The sequence below is a fragment of the Pseudonaja textilis genome, chromosome 8 (genome assembly GCF_049901715.1).
Source record: "Pseudonaja textilis isolate UNSWEBS1 chromosome 8, rPseTex1.2, whole genome shotgun sequence".
Classification (NCBI taxonomy): Eukaryota; Metazoa; Chordata; class Lepidosauria; order Squamata; family Elapidae; genus Pseudonaja; species Pseudonaja textilis.
Genome location: NC_141997.1, coordinates 10,243,925 through 10,269,297, shown reverse-complemented (window position 1 = coordinate 10,269,297; position 25,373 = coordinate 10,243,925). Strand labels below are relative to the sequence as shown.

The window sequence follows — 25,373 nt, the reverse complement described above, 5'->3', positions numbered from 1 at the left end:
AATGTACTAAGCAGAATCTGATTGGGATTTAGGTGTTATTTTAAATTTTAACTTAGGGGAATGATAGAAAGGCATCATACTCTCGATTAGTGATTCCAGGGGAAACTATTCTTTCTTAAATTGGAAATGAGACAGATGTAAATGGAGAAATGGACAAAAGATATAAAAATATTTTTTTAAAAAAAGCAAGATTAACTATATAAAACAGAATTAAGATGAGGCAAAAGTGGAGAGGTGTTATATAATAGATATAGAATGGTAAATAGGATGGGTAATGGTATATAAGAAGAGCGTGAATACAACTGAGTCCATACAAAAAGAGGTAATCTGGGGCCAAGTTACTTTCTAGAAGGAAGTTTTATGTTTTTTATGTCTGTGTTTTATGTGTGTGTGTTTAATTAAGAATTAAATAATAAAATCTCAGAAGAAGACTAGAAACAAGCCAGAGGGAAATATAAAGTTGATGACTGGATAGCAGATAAATCAGAAAGGAAATATGATTGAATAATGATTAAAGAGAAACAATGTGGAATTTGGTAAAGGGAATTTACGTGATTATATGGAAATGGGATAAATTATAAGTATGTGATATAAAGCAATATGTTACCTGCCTTGTAAGGATCTATAATGGAAAGAGGTTTTATGTTTTAATGTTTAATGATGTTTTGTCTTGTTTGTTTGTTTGTAAAATCAATAAAACTTGTTTAAAAAAAAAAAGACAAAGCAAGTACAAGAGTAAAGGTTTAAAAGAAAAAGTAAATGCTTTTGCTAACTTCATTCCCTCCACAAATATTATTGGCACACTTTCTGCAGACCACCTAAGAATATAAAAATACCTCCTCTCTCCTGTCCAGTGTTTCCACCCAAGAATTGTTACCAGGATTTAATTCCAGAAGAATGGAGGCAAGTTGCACACCATACATAACCAAATTGTAAATGATGATGCCAAACTGGCATCCATTCAGCTTTCCAACAAGTACAATACTTAATGAGGTTTGCTAGCATTTTTCTCCAGGTCTTGGGACTTTTTTTCCCCAATGAGAATGCTTCATACACTAGACTTGGAAATGTTTATTGGTTTGTGGACCATCTTTTGCTACACAAACTGAATCTCCCTTATCTTTTGTACTCCTCAAGGTCATTATTTTCCATTAATATATAAGCTACAGTATAATCTTCCTGAACAAACTTTTCTGCCTTTTTGATCTGCTTTGAGTGAATGTCACAGTCTCAATATTTCACAAGTATCTATTAACACAAAATCATGGTATAAAGTGGTACGTTATCACAGTATCACAGCATTATGTAATGATCATCACTGTATGCTAACAATCATATACCAGCATTAATATAGTGATTAATGATCATTAGTTTTTATAGTTATATGTGTTAACATATTATGACAGAATGGACTTAAAAGGAATTATCTATTGTATTTGCAGTTCTTTGACTATGTTTATAACTCACAGAATGTTTTGTTGAGGCTTACATTCTTACACTCTACCCAATAAATTATAATTGCACAAACTTTAGCACATTCTGATGTAATACACTCCATCTCACATAATGCCTCAGTGCAGGAGGTTAAGAAAATGCTGTGCTAAAAAAGGTACCCTTTTCCCCATTGGTTTGTTTGTTTATTCTTTGTTTCATAAAGCAGCTGCAAACCAGAGGTGATTGTTTTTCAAACATAAATAATAAAGGAGGGTTGATATGTGCAAAATAATTAAAAGGTTTTCTTGATGGAGGGCAATGGTGTGACATCCATCTTGATTAATCCTACATATGTAGTTCCTTTGGAAGTTCCACCCCAATAGCAATTCTAATTCTACTGAGAAGATTTAAAACATATGTATGTATGTATGTATGTATGTATGTATATATGTATGTATATATATATTTACTAATCCTGACTCCATCTCTTTTTTAAAGAGATGAAGAAGAAAAACTGATATGCTTACTATGATGGGTTTTCATTAAGAAAATAAAGGAATTATATTACTCTTTGTATTGTAGGTACTTGTAGGTACTTGTGCACAAGATAGAGCATTCTCTGACTTTTTTTTCATTATGAGGCCAAAAAAGTAAAAATATCATACCATCAGTCAGTTAATAATTTCTACTATAGAGTCTACATTTTGGGAAGTGATTGTTTTCTGCATTGGCCAGGTCCCATCTTGAACATTGTGTCCAGTTCTGGGCATAAACTTTTAGGAGGTTTGCAGACAAATAAGAAATATAAAGAAGGGTATGGGTAATATATACATTCTACAGCAGGCATTATCCCAGATATCCCAGATATCAATCCAAGGCCATTGCACAAAGGAGATAGTTGAGGATAATTAGAGAGCGAAGGAAGGAAGGAAGGAAGGAAGGAAGGAAGGAAGGAAGGAAGGAAGGAAGGAAGGAAAGAAAGAAAGAAAGAAAGAAAGAAAGAAAGAAAGAAAGAAAGAAAGAAAGAAAGAAAGAAAGAAAGAAAGAAAGAAAGAAAGAAAGGTCATGCACCTTTCTTGGCCCATATCTTCCAGCACATAGATATACAAGAACAGAGCCAGAAAGGAACCTCGCTAATGTTTCACAGAGTATATCTCATAGTCATGCAAATTTGTGCTGTAGTCTGACAAGATTAATGTCCATTGTAAGGATGGACATTATTGTTGCTCACCTATAGACAGGTATCTTGGCAGATTAAAGCACAAATCTGAGTAAATACGATCAGTGGCTGGTTTGATTCATACCATAAACAGAACTGAAAGTGATGGACTGGATAGTCAAAACTGCAAGACCAAGGCTATCATGAAGCTGAGTGAATTGAGAATATGATATATAAATGGGTTATGTTCTGGTGTCTAAGCTAGAATTATAGCATAGCAATCAATAGCTACACATGTCCACTGGGCTGGCCACAGCCTTAATTTAGTCTTGAATTATGCCATGTCAACTGTTCCAGAAGTGAGAAATGTGTTTGGAGTTTTAAAAAAATGTATTTAGAGTTACTTTGTGCATATTATGTTCACTTTTTGAGATATAAGACAAAATTATATTAAAGGGATTATGTGCAACCAATTTGTCAGCATGCCACAAGGCTCTAGTTCACATACATTTCCATTTTAGAAAGATTCACAATGTGCTAACAGATAATTTTACGAGACAGAGATGAAATAATTGAGGAAATCTCAAAGTGGAAAGTTTCTGGTTTTTAACTGTGCTCACAAACATTACAGAATCTTCAAACTGCATTTGAAAACATTTGCAGTCACTACAAACAGATTTAAGCAAAGTTGTAGGGCTTTTTCTGCCAGTACAACATCATGTGTGAAAATGCTAAGGCAATGCTTCAGCCTTGGATTGTATGTTGGGAATTTTAAACCATCATATGCAGGACTGAATATGTTTCAGAATAACCTTTTCAGTATCAAAGACCAATGTTTGTAGACAATCAGTTCAGAATAAATGTGGTCTTGATAACATGACATAATAATCTCAGATAAAGGTATTTCCAGGTATAAATAAATAGTTTTGATAACTAATGTCAATAACTGATGAGGGAGCATATGTAGCTGTAAAACTTTGGTCAAAATATAAGATGATTTATGTTGCTATTATTGCCCTCATTCTAATTGCATAAAATACAATTTTTACTGCATTCAGTGATCAGTACATAATAAAACTTGATAATATGAATGGATCCAGGGGTGTTACTCATCAAATCAGCTAGATATATCAGTTAGTTATCTATCATTTTAAGTAGAATATAGCAAAATTTAGCTACAAAAATAAGTAATAGAATTACATGTGTCTGAAAATAAAACTGGTACATAAATGGGGACATTGTGTAGATGTGGAATTATCAGCCATAAATGTGTGATAACATATAATAAACAATGTAAGAAGTCATGTTTTATTGTTTCAATAGCCCTGTTATGTCCCCGGGACTAACACAAGTTCTCCATCAGGTCCGTCCATCTGGTGGGGGTGTTTGCAACCCCCATTGGCTGGCTCCCTTCGACAGCCGGCTATAAAAGCCGGCTGCTAAGTCGAGCCAGCCGCTGTTCGCTAGCTAGTCTGCTGTTAGCTGCAGACGCGACAGCCCCCTTTATTCCCCTTGAATAAAGCGTGTTACAGAATGCTCTGGTGTGGCCTCCCCTTTCTTCGGAACTTAACATTGGCGACGAGGGTGGGATCTGGCCAACCAGCAGCAACTAACAAGAGCTGAATTCACACACCAAACGCTGAACCGTAGCCGCGTCGCTGAGAGCTCGGTCAATTGTGAATGCGGAAGTGAAAGCAGAGCGTGTAGCCGCTCGTTAAAATAAGCTACGTGAAAGTAGGGCACTGACAACCTCAGCCGCCCAGCATTGAGCACAGAATCCAACCGTCACAGTTCGGATTCTGCTGTTAGCGAAGTTCCGGCGCTGCACTCGCAGCCGCCACGATACAATTAGGCGCGCATTTTGAATAGCTGTCAGCACGGGGCTACAGCCATAGCCGCCTACGCCCTTGTAAGGGCGCGATTTTCAAACTGAAGTCAGTTACGGCTATACAGCCATAGCCACATAGAGCGTGTAACCCAGAGAGATCCTATAGAGCTGAAGCAGCACTGCGTACTGCAGCTGCCACACTTATCAGGGCCATTGCATTCCCAGTGAGAGTGGTCAGTCTACAACAGACTGAACTGCAACATGAATTCAAATCCAGCATTTCCAGCATTCAAGCCAGATGAAGACAAGTGGGACTCGTACAGGAACCGCTTCAATCTCTACATTGATGCCATCGGTCTGGCCGATGCTACAGAGAACAGAAAAAAGTCGTACTTCCTGAGTTACTGCGGGGCCGCAGTATTCGATACCGCCACAGCGCTATTCGCCCACAGAGAGTTGAAGAACGTTCCTTGGTCCGAGCTGTTGGAGACACTCTCCAATCATTACTCCCCAAAACCATCGCAGATAGCGAGACGCTTCGCCTTTCGTATGAGGAAGCAAGCAGATGGGGAATCTGTCAATCAATATATGGCCGCTTTGAGAACCGCAGCACTCCACTGCGAATTCAGAAATTACCTAGACGATATGCTCCTGGATCAACTCGTCTGTGGAGTCAGAGATATAAAATTACAGAGGCGTTTGCTGGCCAGGAAAGACCTCAACCTCACTCAAGCAATCGAAGAAGCTTTGGCAGCAGAACTAGCAACTCAATCGGCCGCTGAAATTCAAGGTAGCGCAACCAAAGCCAACCCGGTCACTGTCCACTCCGAGGAAGTGGTAAGCGAAGAAGACTCCATCGAGCACTCAGAGGTCCATCGCCTCAAACCTTTCAAACAACCTCAGGTAGGAGCTAGACAAAAAAGCAGCAGCACACCTAAACACAACCTGTTATGCCTCTCCTGCGGGGGGTCCCATGCAAGAACAACTTGCAGGTTTAGGAACGCCACCTGCAACAATTGCAACAAGAAGGGCCACATCGCCAGGGCCTGCCAGGCAACGCACACAGCGCCACAAAGGTCATCATCCTTTACTCTCCTTCAGAGCCACCCAGGCAAGTAGAAAATTGTTATACGTGTTACCAGGCTAACCATACCTTTTTGACCCCTAATAAAATCACACTTTCTATCCATCTAGAAGGTAAACCCTGCCTTATGGAAGTCGACACCGGGTCAGCACTCTCGATCATCTCGTGGAGCACGCTCAAGAAAATACGACCTACCCTGTCCAGGAAGCAGCTCCAGAGAAGTCGCCTCACCTTGAGGGATTATCAAGGGAAGAATATTCCAGTACTGGAACAGGCAAGTTCCTTGTTAGATTCAAATCCTTTAAAGGCCATCTGCCTTTAGTGGTGGTGGATGGTGCCCTCCCTAGCCTTTTGGGGTTGGATTGGTTTCCCTATCTCGGCCTTAGCTTAACGGGAGTACATGCTGTCTCACCTTCCGATATCGACACCCTATTTTCAGATTATGCTGATGTATTCAGCAATGAATTGGGCTGCTACACCGGTACGCCCATCTCTTTTTCAGTGGACCCGCAAGCTGTCCCCATCCGCTTGAAACCACGGAGAGTACCATTTGCTCTGCGTTCTAAGCTGGATGCTGAACTAGATAAATTGCTTAAGCAAGGGGTGATTGAGCCCACAGATTTTGCTAAATGGGAGACTCCAATTGTCACACCCCTAAAAAAAGATGGCAGTATAAGAATGTGTTCTGACTACAAGACCACAATCAACCGCTATCTACAGACTAGCGCATATCCAGTCCCAGTAATCCAACACTTACTACACACATTTGAACCGGGAACCATATTCGCCAAATTGGATATGTCACAGGCGTACCAGCAATTTCCTGTGGATAACCAAACGGCCGAATTGCAAACAATTGTCACCCACAGAGGGGCATTTCGATGCAAGCGCCTCCAATTTGGCGTTAGTGTCACCCCAGGTATTTTCCAGTCATTAATGGAACGGATACTGCAAGGCCTCCCTGGCGTAGTTCTGTACTTTGGTGACATCTTGGTTTCAGCCAGGGACAGACCCCAACTTTTCCTCAGAGTCAGAGCGGTATTGGATAGGTTTAGGCAGCATGGCCTCAAACTAAAAAGGGAAAAATGTGCCATCGCCACTAAGCAGGTGGACTTTCTTGGGTATAAAATAGATGCCTCAGGCATCCATCCGGTGGAGTCCAAGGTCAAAGCCATTCATGAGGCGCCCACTCCTTCTTCCAAATCAGAATTACAAGCCTTCCTGGGTCTGCTAAATTTCTATGCGTCGTTCCTACCCCACAAGGCGTCAGTAGCCGAACCGTTGCATAGACTTCTAGACAAAAACACTCCATGGCATTGGGGACCCAAGGAGGAACACGCCTTTAAGGCAGTCAAAACGCTAATCACTTCAGACGCTGTCCTAATTCAATTCGACCAGCGCCTCCCACTAGTCTTAGCTGCAGATGTCTCACCTTTTGGAATTGGGGCTGTTTTAAGCCACAGACTCCCCAACGGCACCGAAGCTCCAATCGCATTCTTTTCTCGAACCCTGTCAACAACCGAGCGTAACTATAGTCAAATCGACAAGGAGGCCCTAGCCGCCGTTGCCGCGGTCAAAAAATTCCATGAATTTCTTTTTGGACACAATTTTGAACTTGTCACAGATCACAAACCTCTGTTGGGACTCCTCTCTGGAGAAAAACAAACACTGCAAGTCTTATCTCCCAGGATGACTAGGTGGACCTTATTCCTGGCGGCTTACTCGTACAAACTGGTTCACCGCCCAGTAAAAAACCTTAGCCACGCCGATGCTCTCAGCCGCTGCCCGTTGCCAGCACCCGTGGAGGACCCGGCCCCGGTCCATGCAATTTTCGATGCCAGTGAGTTTAACATCCCAGTCACCGCCGGTGACATAGCTCTCCACTCCAAGAAAGACAAACTTATCGCCCAGGTCCTGGACTGGGTACGGAGGGGGTGGCCGGGCAGTAATCTGTCAACTGATTTCTCACCGTTTAAAACCCACCAGCAGGAACTTTCCAGTTTACAGGGCTGCCTACTTTGGGGGACCAGAGTGGTCATTCCAAAACCGCTGCGTACGCCTGTCCTGAAAGCGTTACACGAGGGGCACCCCGGCATCGTCCGGATGAAAGCATTGGCTCAGAGTTATGTATGGTGGCCCGGCATGGACGACGAAATCGCGAAATGGGTAAGCTCATGCTGCCCCTGCCAAGAATCCAGGCCAGCACCACCGATTGCTACCCCAACCAAATGGGAGAGTGCCAACGCACCGTGATCATGATTGCACATTGACCTGGCAGGTCCCTTCCACGGCAAGACTTTCTTAGTGGTCGTGGATTCATTCTCCAAATGGATAGATGTGGCCCTCCTACTCACTACTACCACCCGAGCAGTTGCCCAGGCTCTGACCCGCTTATTTGTTACACATGGTCTACCTGACACCATAGTCTCAGATAATGGCCCCCAATTTGCCTCAACAGAATTCAGCCGGTATGTCACCAACCTGGGCATCCGGCATATCCTAACGGCTCCCTTTCACCCTGCCAGCAATGGGTTGGCAGAGAGAGCCGTTAGGACAGCGAAAGAAGCATTGGCAAGATTCACTCAAGATGACTGGCACTCTAGGCTCTCTCGCTTTCTTTTAAGCCAACACTCGACCCCTTGTACTGTCACAAACAAATCCCCGCCGAGTTACTGATGGGCAGACGCTTAAGAACAGTATTAGATAGACTGCACCCCCACTACTGCCCCGACACACCGATTGGTTCTAACAGTAGAGTCAGGAGTTTTATGTTACAGGACCAAGTGTTTGCCAGAAACTACGCCGGCGATCCACTGTGGGTGCCCGGAAAGATCGTGGCCATCACCGGCCCAAGATCATACCGCGTCCAGCTAGAGGATGGTCGTATATGGCGGAGGCATCTGGACCAGATAAGAAGTCGCCAGAGCGAACATGCCAACGCCGATCCAGGGACTCCGGTGACTATCCAATCGCCGCAACCGAATTCCAGCTGCGACCTCCAGAGTGACCAGTCATCACCAGCCGAGCCAAGAGAACGGACGGTAGACTGGGACCGTCCTACAGAGGCGTCAGTCGTTCCCACCAGCGACACCCCCGGGTTGCGGGACAATGACAATTTAACAATCCAACCCGGGGGCTGTGATTTTTCCCATATGCCAGACCGGGCCCCAGTTCGATCCGAGGGTCCAGCAGAGCCAGTTCCGGACTCCCAGAACTCCATGCCACCTTGTGTCTCGCCAAAACTGCGCCGGTCTGGACGCTCGCACAAACCACCCGATTATTTAAAGGACTACTCGTGTTCGTATCTGGGGGGAAGGAGTGTTATGTCCCCGGGACTAACACAAGTTCTCCATCAGGTCCGTCCATCCGGTGGGGGCATTTGCAACCCCCATTGGCTGGCTCCCTTCGACAGCCGGCTATAAAAGCCGGCTGCTAGGTCGAGCCAGCCGCTGTTCGCTAGCTAGTCTGCTAGCGATGCGACAGCCCCCTTTATTCCCCTTGAATAAAGCGTGTTACAGAATGCTCTGGTGTGGCTTCCCCTTTCTTCGGAACTTAACAAGCCCCTTCTTGGTGTGGGCAAAACCTTAATCAAAGCACCTCCTTTTTAAAATGGCTGTAGGGAAGGCATTATATTGTTTCAGGGATAATGTTCTTTATTTAGAAATTGTAATTTGGCTAAAATATCTGTCAAGTCTAAACAGGGAAAAGCAATTTGCTATGAATATATCCTTGGGGAGGAATGCCAGATCTAGCTGAATATTAATATCTTTAATCTATTGCCTCATTTCCGCTGTTGCATGCTTATGCCTCAATGTGTAGATTTGAGTTAATGGGAATCCAAGAAGCCCCATTTTAAATCTATTGCTTTAGACCAGGGGTGTCAAACTCAGGGCCCATGGGGTGCTTAGATCTGGCCCGCAGGACTGGCCTGGAAACAGCAAAGGACTGGCCCGCAGTGCTTCTGTTAACGAAAACAGAAAGCGCCCTGCCCCGAGCTCCGTTTTCGCTGGCAGGGGCTATCAAAACAAACTAAACTTTAGCACTGAAAATCAAGGAGCACAATAAAAAAATAAATTAATAAGATTAAGTGTAAAGAAGACCAAATTAATGACAGGTCCTGCCAATAGTTTTATAAATGACAATAAAAGTATTGAAATGGTGGATAATTCTGCCTTTTAGGATCAACAATTAGCTGGAAAGGAACCAGTAGTTAAGAAATATGTCAGACTAGTAGTTCCATGGCCATGTGACTGGGTGGGCGTGGGGTTTTTTTGCTTTCTTTTTTTAAAAAACTTTTTTGCAGTTACCACCCCACCCTTTTTTGGGCGTTCTGGGAGTTTTTGCTCCCAGAAGGCTCCTCTGGGGTTCAGGAAAAAAAAAACACCCCTACACACTTTGTTTTTGGACTTTCCTGTCCTCAAAGGAGTCTTGGGGGGGGACGTTTTTGCTCCTAGAAGGCTCCTCTGAGGCTCAGGAAGCCAAAAAATGGAGGGGGTGCTCAGCCCCTCCCTCCATTTTTTGCTTTCCTGGGCCTCAGCAAGGGGAATCCTGGCACAGCTGATCGTATGAACTGTTCCGGACTAGCAGGCTTGTAGCCTGCAAATCTGATTGGCCCGCTGATAACCGATCGTGATTGGTCGCCATAGACTGATGCGATTGGCCAGTAAACGGGCTGTCGCGATTGGCCCTGCCAAGAGCGGCAAACTCAAATCGCCTTCATTGGCTGCCTAGCCGCAGCCAGCCCTATATAAGGGGCTGCTGCGGCTGGGATAGTTTGCTCAGATCTGAAGTCACTAATAAAGAGCTGTTGTTGCTATCTGAGTCTTGCCTCCATTCTTGAACCATCCTTCCAGATCTAACACTGGCGACGAGGATGGGATACGGAGGCAACGAAAACTATTGAATTGAGCTAGCCGAAGGAGCACGTGGCTGACAGAGCACAACGACGGCGACATGGCCAGCAGCGCTATACCACCCGCACCATTCGATCCAGCTAGTGAAGATTGGGACTCATACATGGACAGATTTCAAATGTTCCTGGAGTCCAACAACCTCAAGGATGCCACGCCCAGCAAGAAACGAGCCGTTTTTCTAACCCATTGTGGACCAGCCATTTTTAAGATGGCTAAAGCCTTAGCCAAGCCAGCTGAGGTTAAAACCATGGATTGGGACACCCTTGCTCCCATCCTGCGCAACCATTACGCCCCAGCCGTGCCAACTCTCATTCGCAGACATGAGTTCTACCAGAGGGACCAACGTGAAGGTGAGAGCGTTGGGGATTTTGTGGCAGACCTGAGGAACCTGGGCGGTTTGTGTGGCTTCGCCAATCTCGAAGAAGCCATGAGAGATCGCATCGTCCTTGGCCTCAGAGACACAACTGTCCAGAGCAAGATCATGGCCAAGGGAGACATCTCACTCGCAGATGCCATAGCATATGCCACAGCAGCTGAAGCCACTCGTAAATCGGCAGCACGAATGCGGCGAACCAGTGGGACCAACCGCCAACCCACCAACGATGCTGGGAAACCTTCAGACAAGTACCCATCGACCACCCATCACGAAGATGTCGAGTCTTCCTCCGAGAGCGACGAAGAAGAAGTCCACAGGCTCTGGTCAGAACGTGAGCAACAGGACCAGCAGGGTCGCAAATCCAACTACCAATGCGCCAGATGCGGGGGAAACCATCCCCGATCCGAATGCAGATTCTTAGACGCCATATGCCGTTTTTGCGAGAAACGGGGACACATCACGAAGGTATGCAGAAACAAGAGAAATCCCAGCCCCAGACGGAGAGGGAGCAGCCCAAAGAGAAATGATGGCAATGCCACCATGCAGAGGGACCACCCTAGCAACCAGTGGAACCGGTACAGCAGACCCCGAAGGTTTAACGACACCCCCAGACGAGAGGAGGCTCATCAAACCATCACCATCGGCCACGCTTCATCACTTGATGTTAAAAAGATCCGAGTAGAGGTCACCATTGAAAACAAACCGTGCAACATGGAAGTCGACTCTGGGTCATCACTATCCATGGTATCCTGGAGAACACTCAAGCAGCTAATCCCCAACATCCGACGCCAAGACCTCAGCAGTCAGAGACTCATACTGAAAGACTATCAAGGCAACCGGATTCCAGTCGCAGGTACCCGCCATGTGCAGGTCTCGTTCAAGGGACATAAGGCAATTCTACCACTCACCATCGTAGACCGAGACCGGCCAAGTCTATTGGGCCTTCAGTGGTTTGCGCCATTAGGAATCAGAATGGCTGGCATCCATCATACTGAAGACGATGACTGGGAGGCGGCTCTCGTCCACAACTTCCGAGAAGTGTTCAACGAAAGCCTAGGCAAGTACAAGGGGTCCCCTATTTCATTTAATCTTCGCCCCGACATTGCACCCATTCGCCTAAAGCCACGCCGAGTTCCCTTTGCTCTCAAATCCAAAATTGATGAGCAACTGGACAAATTAATTGTGCAAGGCATGTTAGAACCTATTGACCACGCCCGATGGGAGACACCAATTGTCACCCCCATAAAGCCTGACAGGTCCATAAGAATCTGCGGTGACTACAAGGCCACACTCAATCACGCGCTACAGCAGAGCGCCTACCCAGTACCAGTTGTTCAACATCTCCTGCATTCACTTGGGGGTGGCAAAATATTCGCAAAATTAGATCTGGCCCAAGCGTATCAACAGCTGCCAGTTGATCCCAAGACTGCAGAAGCCCAAACTATAGTCACACATCGTGGTGCATTCAAATGCAACAGGCTCCAGTTTGGTGTAAGCGTAGCCCCAGGCATCTTTCAAAGCCTGATGGAGAGACTATTACAAGGGATAAAAGGGGTCATGCCCTATTTTGATGACGTATTAATAGCAGCACCCACAAAAAACCAATTAGAAAAACGCCTCAGAACAGTCCTACAGAGGTTCAAAAACGCTGGCCTCAAGGTTAAGAAGGAAAAATTCCAGCTTTGCACAGAAAGGGTGGAGTTTCTTGGCTACCTCCTTGACAAGCAAGGAATCCACCCCACAGAAAAAAAATTGGCAGCTATCAAAAATGCCCCAAGACCCAAAAACAAAACCGACTTCCAAGCCTTCCTGGGACTTATTAACTTTTATAACATCTTCCTACCCCAGAAGGCAACTGTTGCTGAGCCCCTTCATAGACTACTCGATAAAAGGGCATCCTGGATTTGGGGACGTCGGGAGGAACACGCCTTCCAGCAAGTAAAAGACCTCCTTACCTCAAAGGCAGTACTAATTCAGTATAACGAGACACTACCTTTGACTGTCACGTGTGATGCCTCACCATTTGGGGTGGGGGCCACCCTGAGCCACGTCCTACCAAACGGCTCAGAAGCACCAATTGCATTTTTTTCATGAACTCTATCAAAAACAGAAAGAAACTATAGCCAGTTAGATAAGGAAGCCCTTGCTATTGTCTCTGCAATTAAAAGATTTCATGAATATGTTTATGGGAGACCATTTTCTATTATAACGGATCATAAGCCACTACTTGGGATCCTGGTGGGCGACAAACCTACTCCACACATTCTCTCCCCCAGAATGACACGATGGTCAGAATTTCTTGCTGCCTACGACTATCAATTAAAGTATCGCCCGGGGAAATCTATTCCCCACGCAGATACCTTGAGCCGCTCACCACTACCCGAGCCACAGGAAGACCCAGCTCCCACACTCTCAGTACTGCAAATAGATACAATGCCATCGCCTCCACTAACAGCCCAAGATATCGCCTTTGAAACCAAAAGAGACTCTTGTTTGGCACGAGTTCTTGGCTGGGTGGAGAGGGGATGGCCAGATTACGACACTAAGGAAATGTTTAAGCCATTTAAAAACAGACAAACGGAACTTTTTTCACAAAAGGGGTGCGTTTTGTGGGGAGACCGAGTTGTTGTACCAACTAAGTTACAAAAAAGGGTCTTGCAAATGCTACACGATGGACACCCGGGCATCATGTGTATGAAAGCACTGGCAAGAAGTTACGCCTGGTGGCCAGGTATGGACAAACAAATCGAGACCTGGGTCACCTCTTGTAACAAATGCCAGGAAAACCACTCAGCTCCACCTAAAGCCCCACCAGCAGAATGGGAAACACCCAGGAGTCCTTGGTCTCGCATTCATATTGACTTTGCGGGACCTACGAGAGGCCACACCTTCTTAATAACTGTAGATGCCTAGTCAAACTGGCTTGAGGTCAATAAAATGAAAGCAACCACTACTGAGGCGGTCATTAAAAAACTGAACAGACTCTTCGCCACACACGGGTTACCAGATGTCCTGGTCTCTGACAATGGGCCCCAATTTACTGCCTTAGCCTTTGAACAGTATTTAGCGGAACGGGGCATCTGACACGCACTCACATCGCCGGCTCATCCTGCGGCGAATGGCCGGGCTGAACGAATGGTTCAGTTTACAAAGAAAACCCTGCAGAAAATGGATCAAGGCAACATCCACGGCAAAGTCACTAGAATGCTGCTCCTACAACACATCACACCAAACAGCACGACCAACAAGAGCCCAGCTGAACTCCTGATGGCCAGGAAGCTCAGAACGCCTCTAGGTCGTTTGCACCCTGCCTACACCCCGGAAAAGCCCCTGGGTTCCAGCAGCAAGCACCGTGTTTTCAAGGTAGGAGACCTTGTTTTCGCAAAAAAATTTTCGGGGGATCCCCTTTGGATTCCTGCCCAAGTAACTCAAGTTACGGGTCCCCACTCCTACCGTCTACTCACCACTGATGGCAGACCATGGAAAGACCATATTGACCAACTGCGCTCCAGACTAGCCACACCCTGACCCTAATTTTGACACTAGGGGGGAGGAAAACACCTGCTTATTCCGAGCTAACACTGAGATCACCGCACCATGGTTGGCAACACTCACCAGCTGCAGCTGAGACTGGACAGTCAAACGCTTCGCCAAGAAGCAGCAACCAGGCAGGTTCAGCGAGCCCCGGGAGCCATGGCAGTAACAGCGAGGCTGAGGACTCTATCACCCCGGGGGCACCAGAGGAGAGCCCTAACCATGGCACCGGTTCACCGTTCCTGTTTGATCCAGCAAGCAGTCCATCTGAACCCGGGTTTGAACAGGGACAAATGGAATTGCGTAAGTCAGGCAGACAGGTGCGAAGACCTGCCTACCTGCGAGACTATATTACTCCACCCCTTAAACGGAACTGAGAGGGGAGGGGTGTTCCAGACTAGCAGGCTCGTAGCCTGCAAATCTGATTGGCCTCGCCTTCATTGGCTGCCTAGCCGCAGCCAGCCCTATATAAGGGGCTGCTGCGGCTGGGGTTAGTTGCTCAGATCTGAAGTCACAAATAAAGAGCTGTTGTTGCTATCTGAGTCTTGCCTCCGTTCTTGAACCGTCCTCCCAGATATAACATGAACAGCTGATCGTCAGGAGGGAAAAAAAAAGAATGAAACACCTTAAGGGACCAGCATCAGACGGGCAGGATGAGCGAGCATTAGGCGGATGGGGCAAGTGAGCCAGTGGCGACCAGGTGGCCAGGTCAGGGATGTGGCCAACCAGAACTTACTACTGGTTCAGCGATCCATGCCAAATCCTTACTACCGGTTTGCCTGATCTGGTGCGAACTGGCTGAATACCATCACTGCATGAAGGTCTTGGAAAGATAATCAGATGCTGGGATCTGTCTATATTGACAAAGATCAGAATAATGCAACGGTTTCTCTGTGGCATACTATAGAAGTAAATGTTGGACTTTGACAGTATTTTGAACTTTTGGTTTGGAGAAAACTCATTTTAAAAAACCACGAATAAGCAAGAAAACAAGTAAATGAATCTTCAAATAAATCAACCCAGAGTTCTCACTTGAGGCCCAAGTGACCAGGCTCAAATTATCTCTAATAGCTCTTTGGAGAAATTTATAATTCTGAGAAGGATGGAAGGAAAGAAATGAAGAGGAAGACCAGCAGCAGGGTGGATGGACTCAATTACAACAGTAATGGGTACATAGTTAGAAAAAAATCAACAACTAGGTTAGAGACAAGATCATTATACTAATGGAGTAGTGTGATCTATTAACACTTTACAGAAGTGGAAGTGATATTTACAAAAACAGTATGCTTTCCAATATATGTACAAAATAATAGAAACATAAGAAATAAGGTCCTGCTTAATTTTTCCCCTCTTATGTCTCTTTCCTTCTCTTTCAATTTGTAATTTGGCTTTCTTCCTCTCTTTCTCTCAATTACTGACCCTGAAATATCTCTGAATTTCCTCCTGATCATTTTGCTGATAAAACGTTACATAAAACTTACACAAAGGTGCTTTTTCAAGAGGCAACTGGACTTTCTGGCTTTTCTTTGAAGATGTTTTCCTTCTCATCCAAGAAGCTTCTTCAGCTCTATGGACAGTGGAGAATGGAAGGATGTATACTCCTTGACGACAGTTGGTCATTTGCATTCTTTTAGCAGGTCATTAAGGTGGCCTATGTCATCAGGATCACCTGAGTGGTGCAAATAGGTGTGGAACCTTCTTGGAACTGTTGAAAGGACTGTGTTATAGATTAGAGATAGATGATGTCATCTCCAAAATCTTTATGAATGCTGTGCACAATATAGAAGAACAAATACATCAGGACTAGATTCAGCAGTCCATCTGCATTTAAAAGATACAGGCCACACTTTTGAAGACAGCAAAGACCACATTTTGGACAGAGAGGACTGCTGGTTTGAAAGAGAGGTTAAGAGGCCATCTATGTCAAAATTGAACAGCCCTCTCTCAACAGAGGGGTGGATACAACATCACTTTTGTAGGAGTCCCTTAAATATTGGAACAGTACTATTTTATTGTGCTAACTCTGTTCCAACTACCAGTTGCCTCACATTCCATTACCTCAGTTCAAACTGGCAGATGTTCCACTTCTTCACTCAGGAGCGGCCTGGGGCTCCTTACAGTCCTAAATGTTGCCACCTTCCCAAAATGTCTACACCTTCCACCTATGGAACTGCTTCTGAACTCAAGGCTGCGGGAGAGATATTAGCTCAAAAAAGGCCAGAAGTGTTGTTTTTGGAGGGTTATTGATCCTCTCAACAACATTGTCCTCAGTTAAATATGCCCAATCACATAGTTTCATAGTGAAAAACAGATATCCAGTTAGTTTAAGCAAAAGAAACTAAGTAGATACAAGGAAATCTTAGTTAATCTAAGTGAGATATCTGGGAATGTTAGTTCAATGAATTTACTGTGTAGCTTTGATTCTTAAAGTGAATGAGCAATACCTATTAAGCCTTCCCAGTGATCTACTCTGACAACCCCCCCCCCCATATAACCTTAATATAATATAATTTGTGAATCTGGGGACCCTAGATCTTACATGCCACCCCTGCAGTATTCCATAAGAAAAATATCACAGAATTCTTCGTGCTTAAGGTAAGAAGAATCTGTAAGAAGGTCTTCTGTAAATGGAAGAGAATCCCATGAGACTGAATTGGCAGTAGGTAAATGAAAACTATCCTTTCACACTGGTGAATGAATGGATGTATGAATAGTCAGTTGAGTCTGTAGGGGTCTGGGAGTCAATCTCAGTTCCTGTTAAGAGTGAATCACTGAATTGTATGCATGGCGGAATGACAGGTAAGTTTAATCATAATAATAATACCGAAGAGCTGATGGAAATATGATATTGCTCTCTGGTAGATAGAAATCAGTAGCAGAAAGTCACATTGAAGTCACCAAGGCTTTGGAGTGGCTAAATTAGGGGAACAAATCAGCCTCCATCTGCAATAATTGCACATGGATAGAGCAGTTTGGCTTCTGCCTGCTCAATTATCCTGTGGTGGGATATTTGTATCCTGGTATTTGTCTACCATGAGTTTGATCAGTTGGGAGACATCATTAAGTGGGGGTGAAGGCTAGGTGCAGAGTACCAATTTTCCTTTTTGGAAACTGGCAAGTAGCCTTTCTCAGAGATTCTCGAAGCTTTATGGGGAGTAAAGTCCCCGGTGATCTAAACATATCAGGGGCTGCCATGAGTAGGTCTTTAAATGGCATCTCTTACTAAGGATGTCTTTTCTGAAGCAGGAAGAAAAAATTACTAGTGATATAATAGGATCATCAGAGCCTTGCCTGCAGAGACTTGGTCTTGGTAAGAATGGTCACTATAGGAACTTGATAGTTGCTTAGTAACCTTGCTAAGCAGGTTACTTTGCTCTTGAAAACCCTTTCCCACCCCCTACTCTTTCTTTCTACCTTGCAGCAGGGGAGAGAAACACCAAACGATAGCTTTCTCCTATAATCGCTCATTCCTGAAAACATTGTATATTGAAATATAAGGACCATCTTTGCCAATTTAGCATCTACCTGATCCCCTTGAATTCACTAGGGGAGACTTGGCAGGACAACAGTATGAGAGTGAACATGCTATAGCCTCCCAGTGTTAGCCTCCCTTCTGCCACAGTTGGGGTTGTTCTTTTCAGCTAGAAGCATCATTCTCTCAGGCTGGAGAATGAGCCTGTCACTGCTTCTGGCACCACAAAACCATCTCGAGAATCTGTCTGACAGGGATTGCACCTGCTCACTAATGGATTTATCGTCAGGTGGTATAGAAGAGCAAAAAAATGACCTTGGAGGAAATATGCCATGATCATTAATAAGACAAGAGTTTATTTGGGTAAAATAAGAAATCATAAGAAAGAAACTAATGATTATCTTTGGCATAGGAGGGAGGAAAGGAAAAAAACACAAGATTCAAGATTCTATTGCATAGCCTAGGTCAAGAAAGAAGAGTTTTATTTTTCTTCTTCTAAGAAAGTAGAGTTTTAATGCTTCTTGTGATATCTGTTTCCTGATCTGGCCTACTTTTAAGCAGACCAGTGGACTATCTATCACTGTTGACATATATTGCTCCATTAGAGATGTTATCGACTTTAGTATTAGCCATTAGCAGCTGAGCATAAACAGCATAATCAGGAGGTGATTCTTGGCCACCAGGTCCATGACTAGGTTTGGAATCTGGCTTTATCTCCCAGATGAAGCTTGTTCTCTGGAGCTTATCTTTCCAAATTGTCAACTCCTCACTCTCATAATTGAGCAAGGCATGATTATGGAGCAGATAACTTATTTTATAAGCTGTCATTGTATAATGAAGCAAACCAAGTTCTCACTTACCACCTGACTCGGGCTTGAGATTCAGGACATATCCTTCAGTGTTTCTTTGCATTTATTTTGCCAAATTTCAGACAGTTGTTGCTTCTCCTGTTATGTTTGCATTTCCCATCTGTAAGTCCTTATCAACTTATCCTCCATGGAAAATGTTAGCAAAAGACAGTCTTTCTTGTGGGCACTTGGAGCAGCAGGAAATGTGAGTGAAGAAGAAAGTAGGGCAAGGAGATGAGTACTAATTAAAAATGAATAAAAGTGAACTATATAAAAACTGCATAAAATTATATCAAAATATAATGTATAAAAATGTAAGATAGAATAGAGTTGAATAAAAAAATTGAGGTAGCAAAAAAAAGTTAATGCATATTGTGGGGTCCTGCTTCGCATTTCTTTCCAGCCCTTTTCATGACCCTGATGAAATCCAAGAAAAGAGCTATTATCAGGGATGGGATTCTACCGGTTCGGACCAGTTCAGGTGAACCCCTTGCTCCGAAGATCAGCTGGCAGAGAACCACTGCGACAAGCATGTGGGCCTGCCCACTCGCCCACCCACCCCTGCTCTTTCTTTTGTGCTTCATTTCCTTTTGCTAGAGCACAGCTGATTCACACGGCAGAGTGGTTTGCCATGCCTCAGCTGTTTTATTCACAGGAACTGCTGTAGAAGGTAAGTATGAGAGCTTTTATAAACACGGAGTGCATGCATGAAGCATATGATCACCAAACCAGTTGTTGTACCGGTGGAATCCCATCCCTGGCTATTATCTCAATGAATATATGGTCAATTTGATTTTGGTATTGCCAAGCCAATGATGTCCACATATGACTCATTTTATAGGTTTCCTCCTGGAAGGCGGTATATGCTATATACACATACTTTTCTTGCCAGTAATATTATTTCATACTCAAAGGCCAATTTTTTTCCCTTGTCTTAGATACTATTTTCCTTTCATCTTTAGCAATTCAGTCTATCATAACTAGCATGATGTCTTTTTGTTTTGCTTTATGAGAAGCTGTTACAAACTGCCATAGAACTATTCCACTTTCTCTGCATCTGTTTCTAGAGCATAATAGTATTGATTGGCTTCTGTTGGATGAGATATTGAGCTGTTATCGTTTTACACCTGAAAATTTATTTTTACATTGTTCTAACAATGATGCCTACTAGTTTCTTGTGTGGTTCTTCTGGTTTGAAATCTCCTATTTCTTATCAGGGAGATGGGTGATTTATAAATTTAATAAATGGATAAAAATAAAATTCCAATTAATTTCTGTTTGCTGATTCCCAGAATGTCAGTATTCAATGTAGATATTTTTACTTGGCTTATGGTTCTGACACTTGATTTACCTATAATATATATACATTGCAGCATTTAACATGCCTTTGTTTCTGACCATATCAGCAGCTGAATCTGTTTTTGCTTTAATCCAGTCATATCATAGAAACAAACATTACTTGCACTAACCTTTGCTCTTCCCCATTATTTGATTGGATGTTCATTGACTAAGAACAACTCGTTTTCCACAATCATCTTAACATTGTCTTGGTTGTGAATGCCCATTTGCTTTTCTTGGTAAAATATTGGAGTGGATGACCAGCTCCTTCCCCAATGGATCGTATTTATTCTAACTCTACTCCCATGGCCTCCCCATTATGGAGGGCTTTTTAGGGAGCTTACAGTCCTGATAGTTGATAGTGTAATTGAAACTCATTATACACTGCTATCACTACAAGGTACTAATCCATGATAGAAATGAATAGGATTGCCTTCTGAAGAAATGTGTGGAATGAGCAAGTACATATTTACAGATGTAGTTGAGGCATTGAGATGGTCTTTGAACCTATGCCCATCAAAAGATTATGGTAAATATTGTATACTTATAAAATAGAAAGTTTTACAATAATCTCAATTAAATACTAAGGTAACCAGATGTGGCAGAGTGAAATGACCAGCTGCATTATACTTGTGGCATTCACAAGATGGGAGGAAGAATCTGTGTGTGTTCGTGGGTGTGTTTTTGTACTCCCTGTAGAATACTATTAAAGGAAATACTTGGGGCTACATCTAAAAGTCATGGAACAAGACAAAACACAGTGATCTTTCACTTATATATTTATAGTAACATGCATATTTAATATAGAAACCTTAAAATGATATAGATTTCTGTAATTAAATTTGTGCAATATATTAACAACAAATGCCAGGTGATTTTATTTTTTTTAAAAAATGGGCTTAGGAATTTTACATTACTGATTACACACTCTGAGGAGGATGAATAGAAAATGTCTGCATTTTCCAAATTATTTTGATATAAAATACTTTTTTTCCAGATGAAGAGCTATTTAGAACTCCAGAACAGAGTTAAATATTCTGTGGTTCTTAACACCACCTGCCAGCATCTCAAACTGGATTCTGTTGCCTGCATCTACTATTTTATCCTTTTCTCTCTTTCTTCTATATGTAACAGAACTTCTATTTATATAATAGCAGCATACATAAATGGTATCACGCAGTGAACCACCTACAAATATTGGTCAATATATGATTTCTTTGATTCCCGAGTAACTAAAAGTCAGAATGATAGCTGCTTCCACCAGATCTGAGAGATACAATATTTATCATGTTGGTACCAGTGGGAGTTTTGCTGATGGTTGCTATGGACGCAGGGTTTCCTACCCTGGATGTCATGTTTTATTTATTACATAGCAATGAAAATATAGTTTTGTTCTGAATAAATCTGTATGTAGTTCTGCTTTGAAAAGAATTTATATACAATACTGATTATTTAGAAAAATGCAAATGTATGAAGGTGATTCTCTGGTGTAGGTACCTTTGAAGCATTTTATATCCATGCATGTTGTGCATTGATTTTATTCTCCATCTGCACTAGAGATGGGAAAAATTGTAAAGAGGATAAAATAAGCATGGCCACTTTGCACATGTGCCACAACTTTGAAAGTTACAGATTTCAATATATGTAAAACTTGCTTCTTGTCAAACCATTCCACCTGTAAAGCCAAATATCCAAGTGCACAATACAAGTAATAAAGAATTACTAGACAGAACTGTTATCTTATTATATTTGAATTTCACCATTCAGAGCAATACAGATAATCCTTGTAACCGCAATCACAACTGGGCCAGAATTTTGGAGTCATCATGGTCCTAAGTGAAAGCACCACATTATTATACTTGATTTGACAACCACTTTTGTAATGGTTGTTAAACAAGTCATTGCCAGGAAACGTTTTTAAAAGTTAAACAATTTCAAAATGTGATCATGTGACTGCAAGGCACTACAACTGGTTATAAATATGAGTCGGTTGCCATGACTTTGCGGGGATTAGTAAAGCAGCCATAACTGAAGACAGGTCATAAGTGACTTCTTTTGAGCCCATTGTAAATTTGAATGGTTGTTAAGTGAGTGTTCATACATAAAGGACTACCAAAGAGTTAAAATTATCCAGCTAAAATAGGAACTGGACCTTTGAGATGAAGAAAGGCCAAGTCAGAATTTGTTTCAGATTTGCCTTCGTTCACTTATTCAGAGGAGAATTGGTTTTTGCTCAGCCTAAAATGTTGATCCTTCTGACTTTACTTTCAGTGATAAGGTGACACAGGTACATCTTCCAGGTGGTTATATATTCCTAATAAGGTGGAGGAGGAAATGGGATGGTGGAAGTAAATAAGCCACACTAATAAAGCTATTGCTGAAGAATTTCAGGACCACAAAAAAGCCAACTACAGCTCTATTAAAAGTGCCACAGCCAAGTATAGGTATCATCTATGTCAGGTGGCTAAACTTTTTGGGCTCCTGTGCCAAAAATTGTGTGTACGCTTGCATGCACGTGCTCGCATGCCAGCACCCAGAAGGCAATGGGCCCGCCATGCCCCCTGTGCATGCAATCCCAACCACCCACCCCACCCCCTTACCTTTACTTACCTCACAGCTGATTTTCAGCCGGTTTGGGGCCTTTTTCGGCATCCCAGAGGCTTGAGGAAGGCTTCTACAGGCTTTGCAGGATGAAAACCAGACCCATTTAGTCACTTCTGGTATTTTTGGAAAAACAGGAAGTGATGAAATGGGGCTAGTTTTCAGCCTGAAAAGCCTGAAGAAGTCTTCCTCAAGCCTTTGGGAGGCTGAAAAAGGCCTCAAACTGGCCGAAAATCAGCTGTGAGGCACGCACACGTGCAGTGAGGTAAGTTTGCCTGCAGCTCGCGTGCCGGCACAAATAGCTCTGCATGCCACCTGTGGCACACGTGCCATAGGTTCGCCATCATGGATCTGTGATATTACATTCATTTAAAGAAAGAAACCATAACAGAAGAACTTTGATTTGAATGTCCATCAAAACTAACTTAATAAATATATTTTTATATATATACCCAAACTGCCTTTTGCTTTTCTTCCTATCTTACTTTATTTCTTTGATGTTTTCTTGATGAACTATTTGAATAGTTCAATCAAGCCAGTGAGGATGAACAAGGCCCACAGATCAACGTAGGACACATGTTTAGCATGCAAAAGCTCCCAGGCTCAATAATTCACATTTCCAAGTAGGGAGATCAAAATATTGAAATTGCTTCCTGTATAGGTAATCCTCAATTTACAACAGTTCGTTTAGTGATTGTTCAAAGTTAAAACGGCATTGAAAATAGTGACTCCTGACTGTTTTTCACGCTTACAACTATTGCAGCATCCCCCATGGTCACGTGATCTAATTTTGGATGCTTGGCATCTGACTCATATTTATGAAGGTTGCAGTCTCCTAGGCTCATTTTTGCAAACTTTTGCAACCATTTGTCAAACAAAGACAATGGGGAAAGCAGATTCATTTAACAAACATATTACTAACTTAACAGCTGCAGTGATTCACTTAACAACAGTGGTAAGAAAGGTCATAAAATGGGGAAAAATTCATTTAACAAATGTCTCATTTAGCAACAGAAATTTTGGGTTCAGTTGTGATCAAGTATTAAATGATTAAATGGACTATAGAAGGAATAGATCAGACAACCAGCCCTTGTTTATCAATTGAGACTGAGCAGAGCAAGTGGCCAGTTTTAAGTTTCTGGGTGTTACCCTAAAAGAGGACCTGACCTGGGGTGCCGACATTGCAGCCCTAGTCAAAAGGGCCCAGCAGAGATTATACTACCTGAGACTTCTCAGAAACAACAACGGAATGAAAAACTGCTGGTGACCTTCTACTGCTGCACCATAGAGAGCATTTTAACTTACTCCACCTCTGTATGGTTTGCCAATTGCACAGTGGCAGATAGGAAAGCACCCCAGAGGGTTAATGTCATTGCCCAGAAGATCATTGGTTGCCCTCTCCCCTCTTTGGAAGAGCTTTATAACTCCCGCTGCCTTAAGAAAGTTCAAAACATTCTTAAAGATACATCTCATCCTGGGCACTCTTTTTTTGAACTATTACCACCTGACAGATGGTACTGAATAATAAAAACAAAGACAAATAGGCTGAAAAACAGTTGCTATCCCAGGGCAGTAGCTCTTTTGAATTCTGCTGTATAGTGCAATATTAATGCAATATCAGGGGTTTTCAGTGTATAGAATGTGAAGGATGTGTGTTTATTTTCAGTCATAATGTGCATTGAAGATGGTATTTAATTTCATAGTATGAGGTGCAATGACAGTAAAGTAAAGTAAACTAAATTAAACTATTCTAGTCAAGGACTAAATATATTCCTAAAACTGATACCCAGAGGAATGGAACAAATGAGCACCCAAGAATGGCAAAATATAACAAAAAAATGTAGATGTTTGAAATGTGAATGTCTATGGAGATTCTCAGTCATCCAAGTCATGGTTGTCCCAAAGGTGCTTTTTTCAAGAGGCAACTGGACTTTCTGGTTTTTCTTTGAAGACATTTTGCTTCTCATCCAAGAAGCTTCTTCAGCTTGAAATGTGAATGTTTCGTGCTTATCTGATGAATACCATCAAATTCTTTGCTTTCAAAATCAATAATAAAATATAAAAATATTCAGAGGGCCCTTTGTAGATTGTTCTTAGTAACAATTATTCTTTGTACAGCCTACATCTCTGTATGCATTGCCAGCTTTCTTCCCAAGCACATCTGTCATTCCTCAGTGTAAGACTCCGTGGTTTTATTTCTTGCTTCCTTGTCTTGCAGGTGTCTTATGTAAAAGCTATTGACATCTGGATGGCTGTATGTCTTCTTTTTGTCTTTGCTGCATTGCTTGAATATGCGGCAGTGAACTTTGTGTCAAGGCAGCACAAAGAATTTTTGAGGCTTCGAAGAAGGCAAAGGAGGCAACACAAGGTACAATATCCTATTTTCAGCATAATTATAACTGCTCATATATTCAATGAAAGAAATTGAGAATTTAAAAGAAATTCATTTACTGCCGGTGGTCTTTGTAATTGGCATCATACAAATGAGGACAAGCACGCCCACATTTAGTCAATATTCAGACTGAATGGTCTTTGTCCTCAAACTTATGACATTTAAACAACTTTAAACTAGTTTTGAATATTACTTTCCTATTTAATGTCAATGACTTTTCAGCACTTGTTCTCATGTGATATTTTTGACCATTATTCTGATAATTATGAAAAGGTTTAAATTCTGCTTTAGTTGCCATGGAATCAGTCATAGTATACACCATATTAGCTAAGATATTTTTAAACTAAAGGAATGGAAGAGCTACTAAAATAATCTATTTATTGTGAGCTGATTT

General features: G+C 42.7%; 1 protein-coding gene across 3 annotated transcripts in view; it reads left to right on the top strand.

Annotated features, from left to right (window-relative positions):
• GLRA2 (glycine receptor alpha 2) overlaps window positions 1-25,373 on the top strand; it is a 175,967-nt gene that overhangs the window by 104,393 nt on the left and 46,201 nt on the right. For all 3 annotated transcript variants that reach the window (XM_026714234.2, XM_087938314.1, XM_026714233.2), the window contains one exon: window positions 24,806-24,955. In XM_026714234.2, coding sequence (XP_026570019.1) covers window positions 24,806-24,955 — 150 coding nt within the window. The remainder of the gene's footprint in view (window positions 1-24,805; window positions 24,956-25,373) is intronic.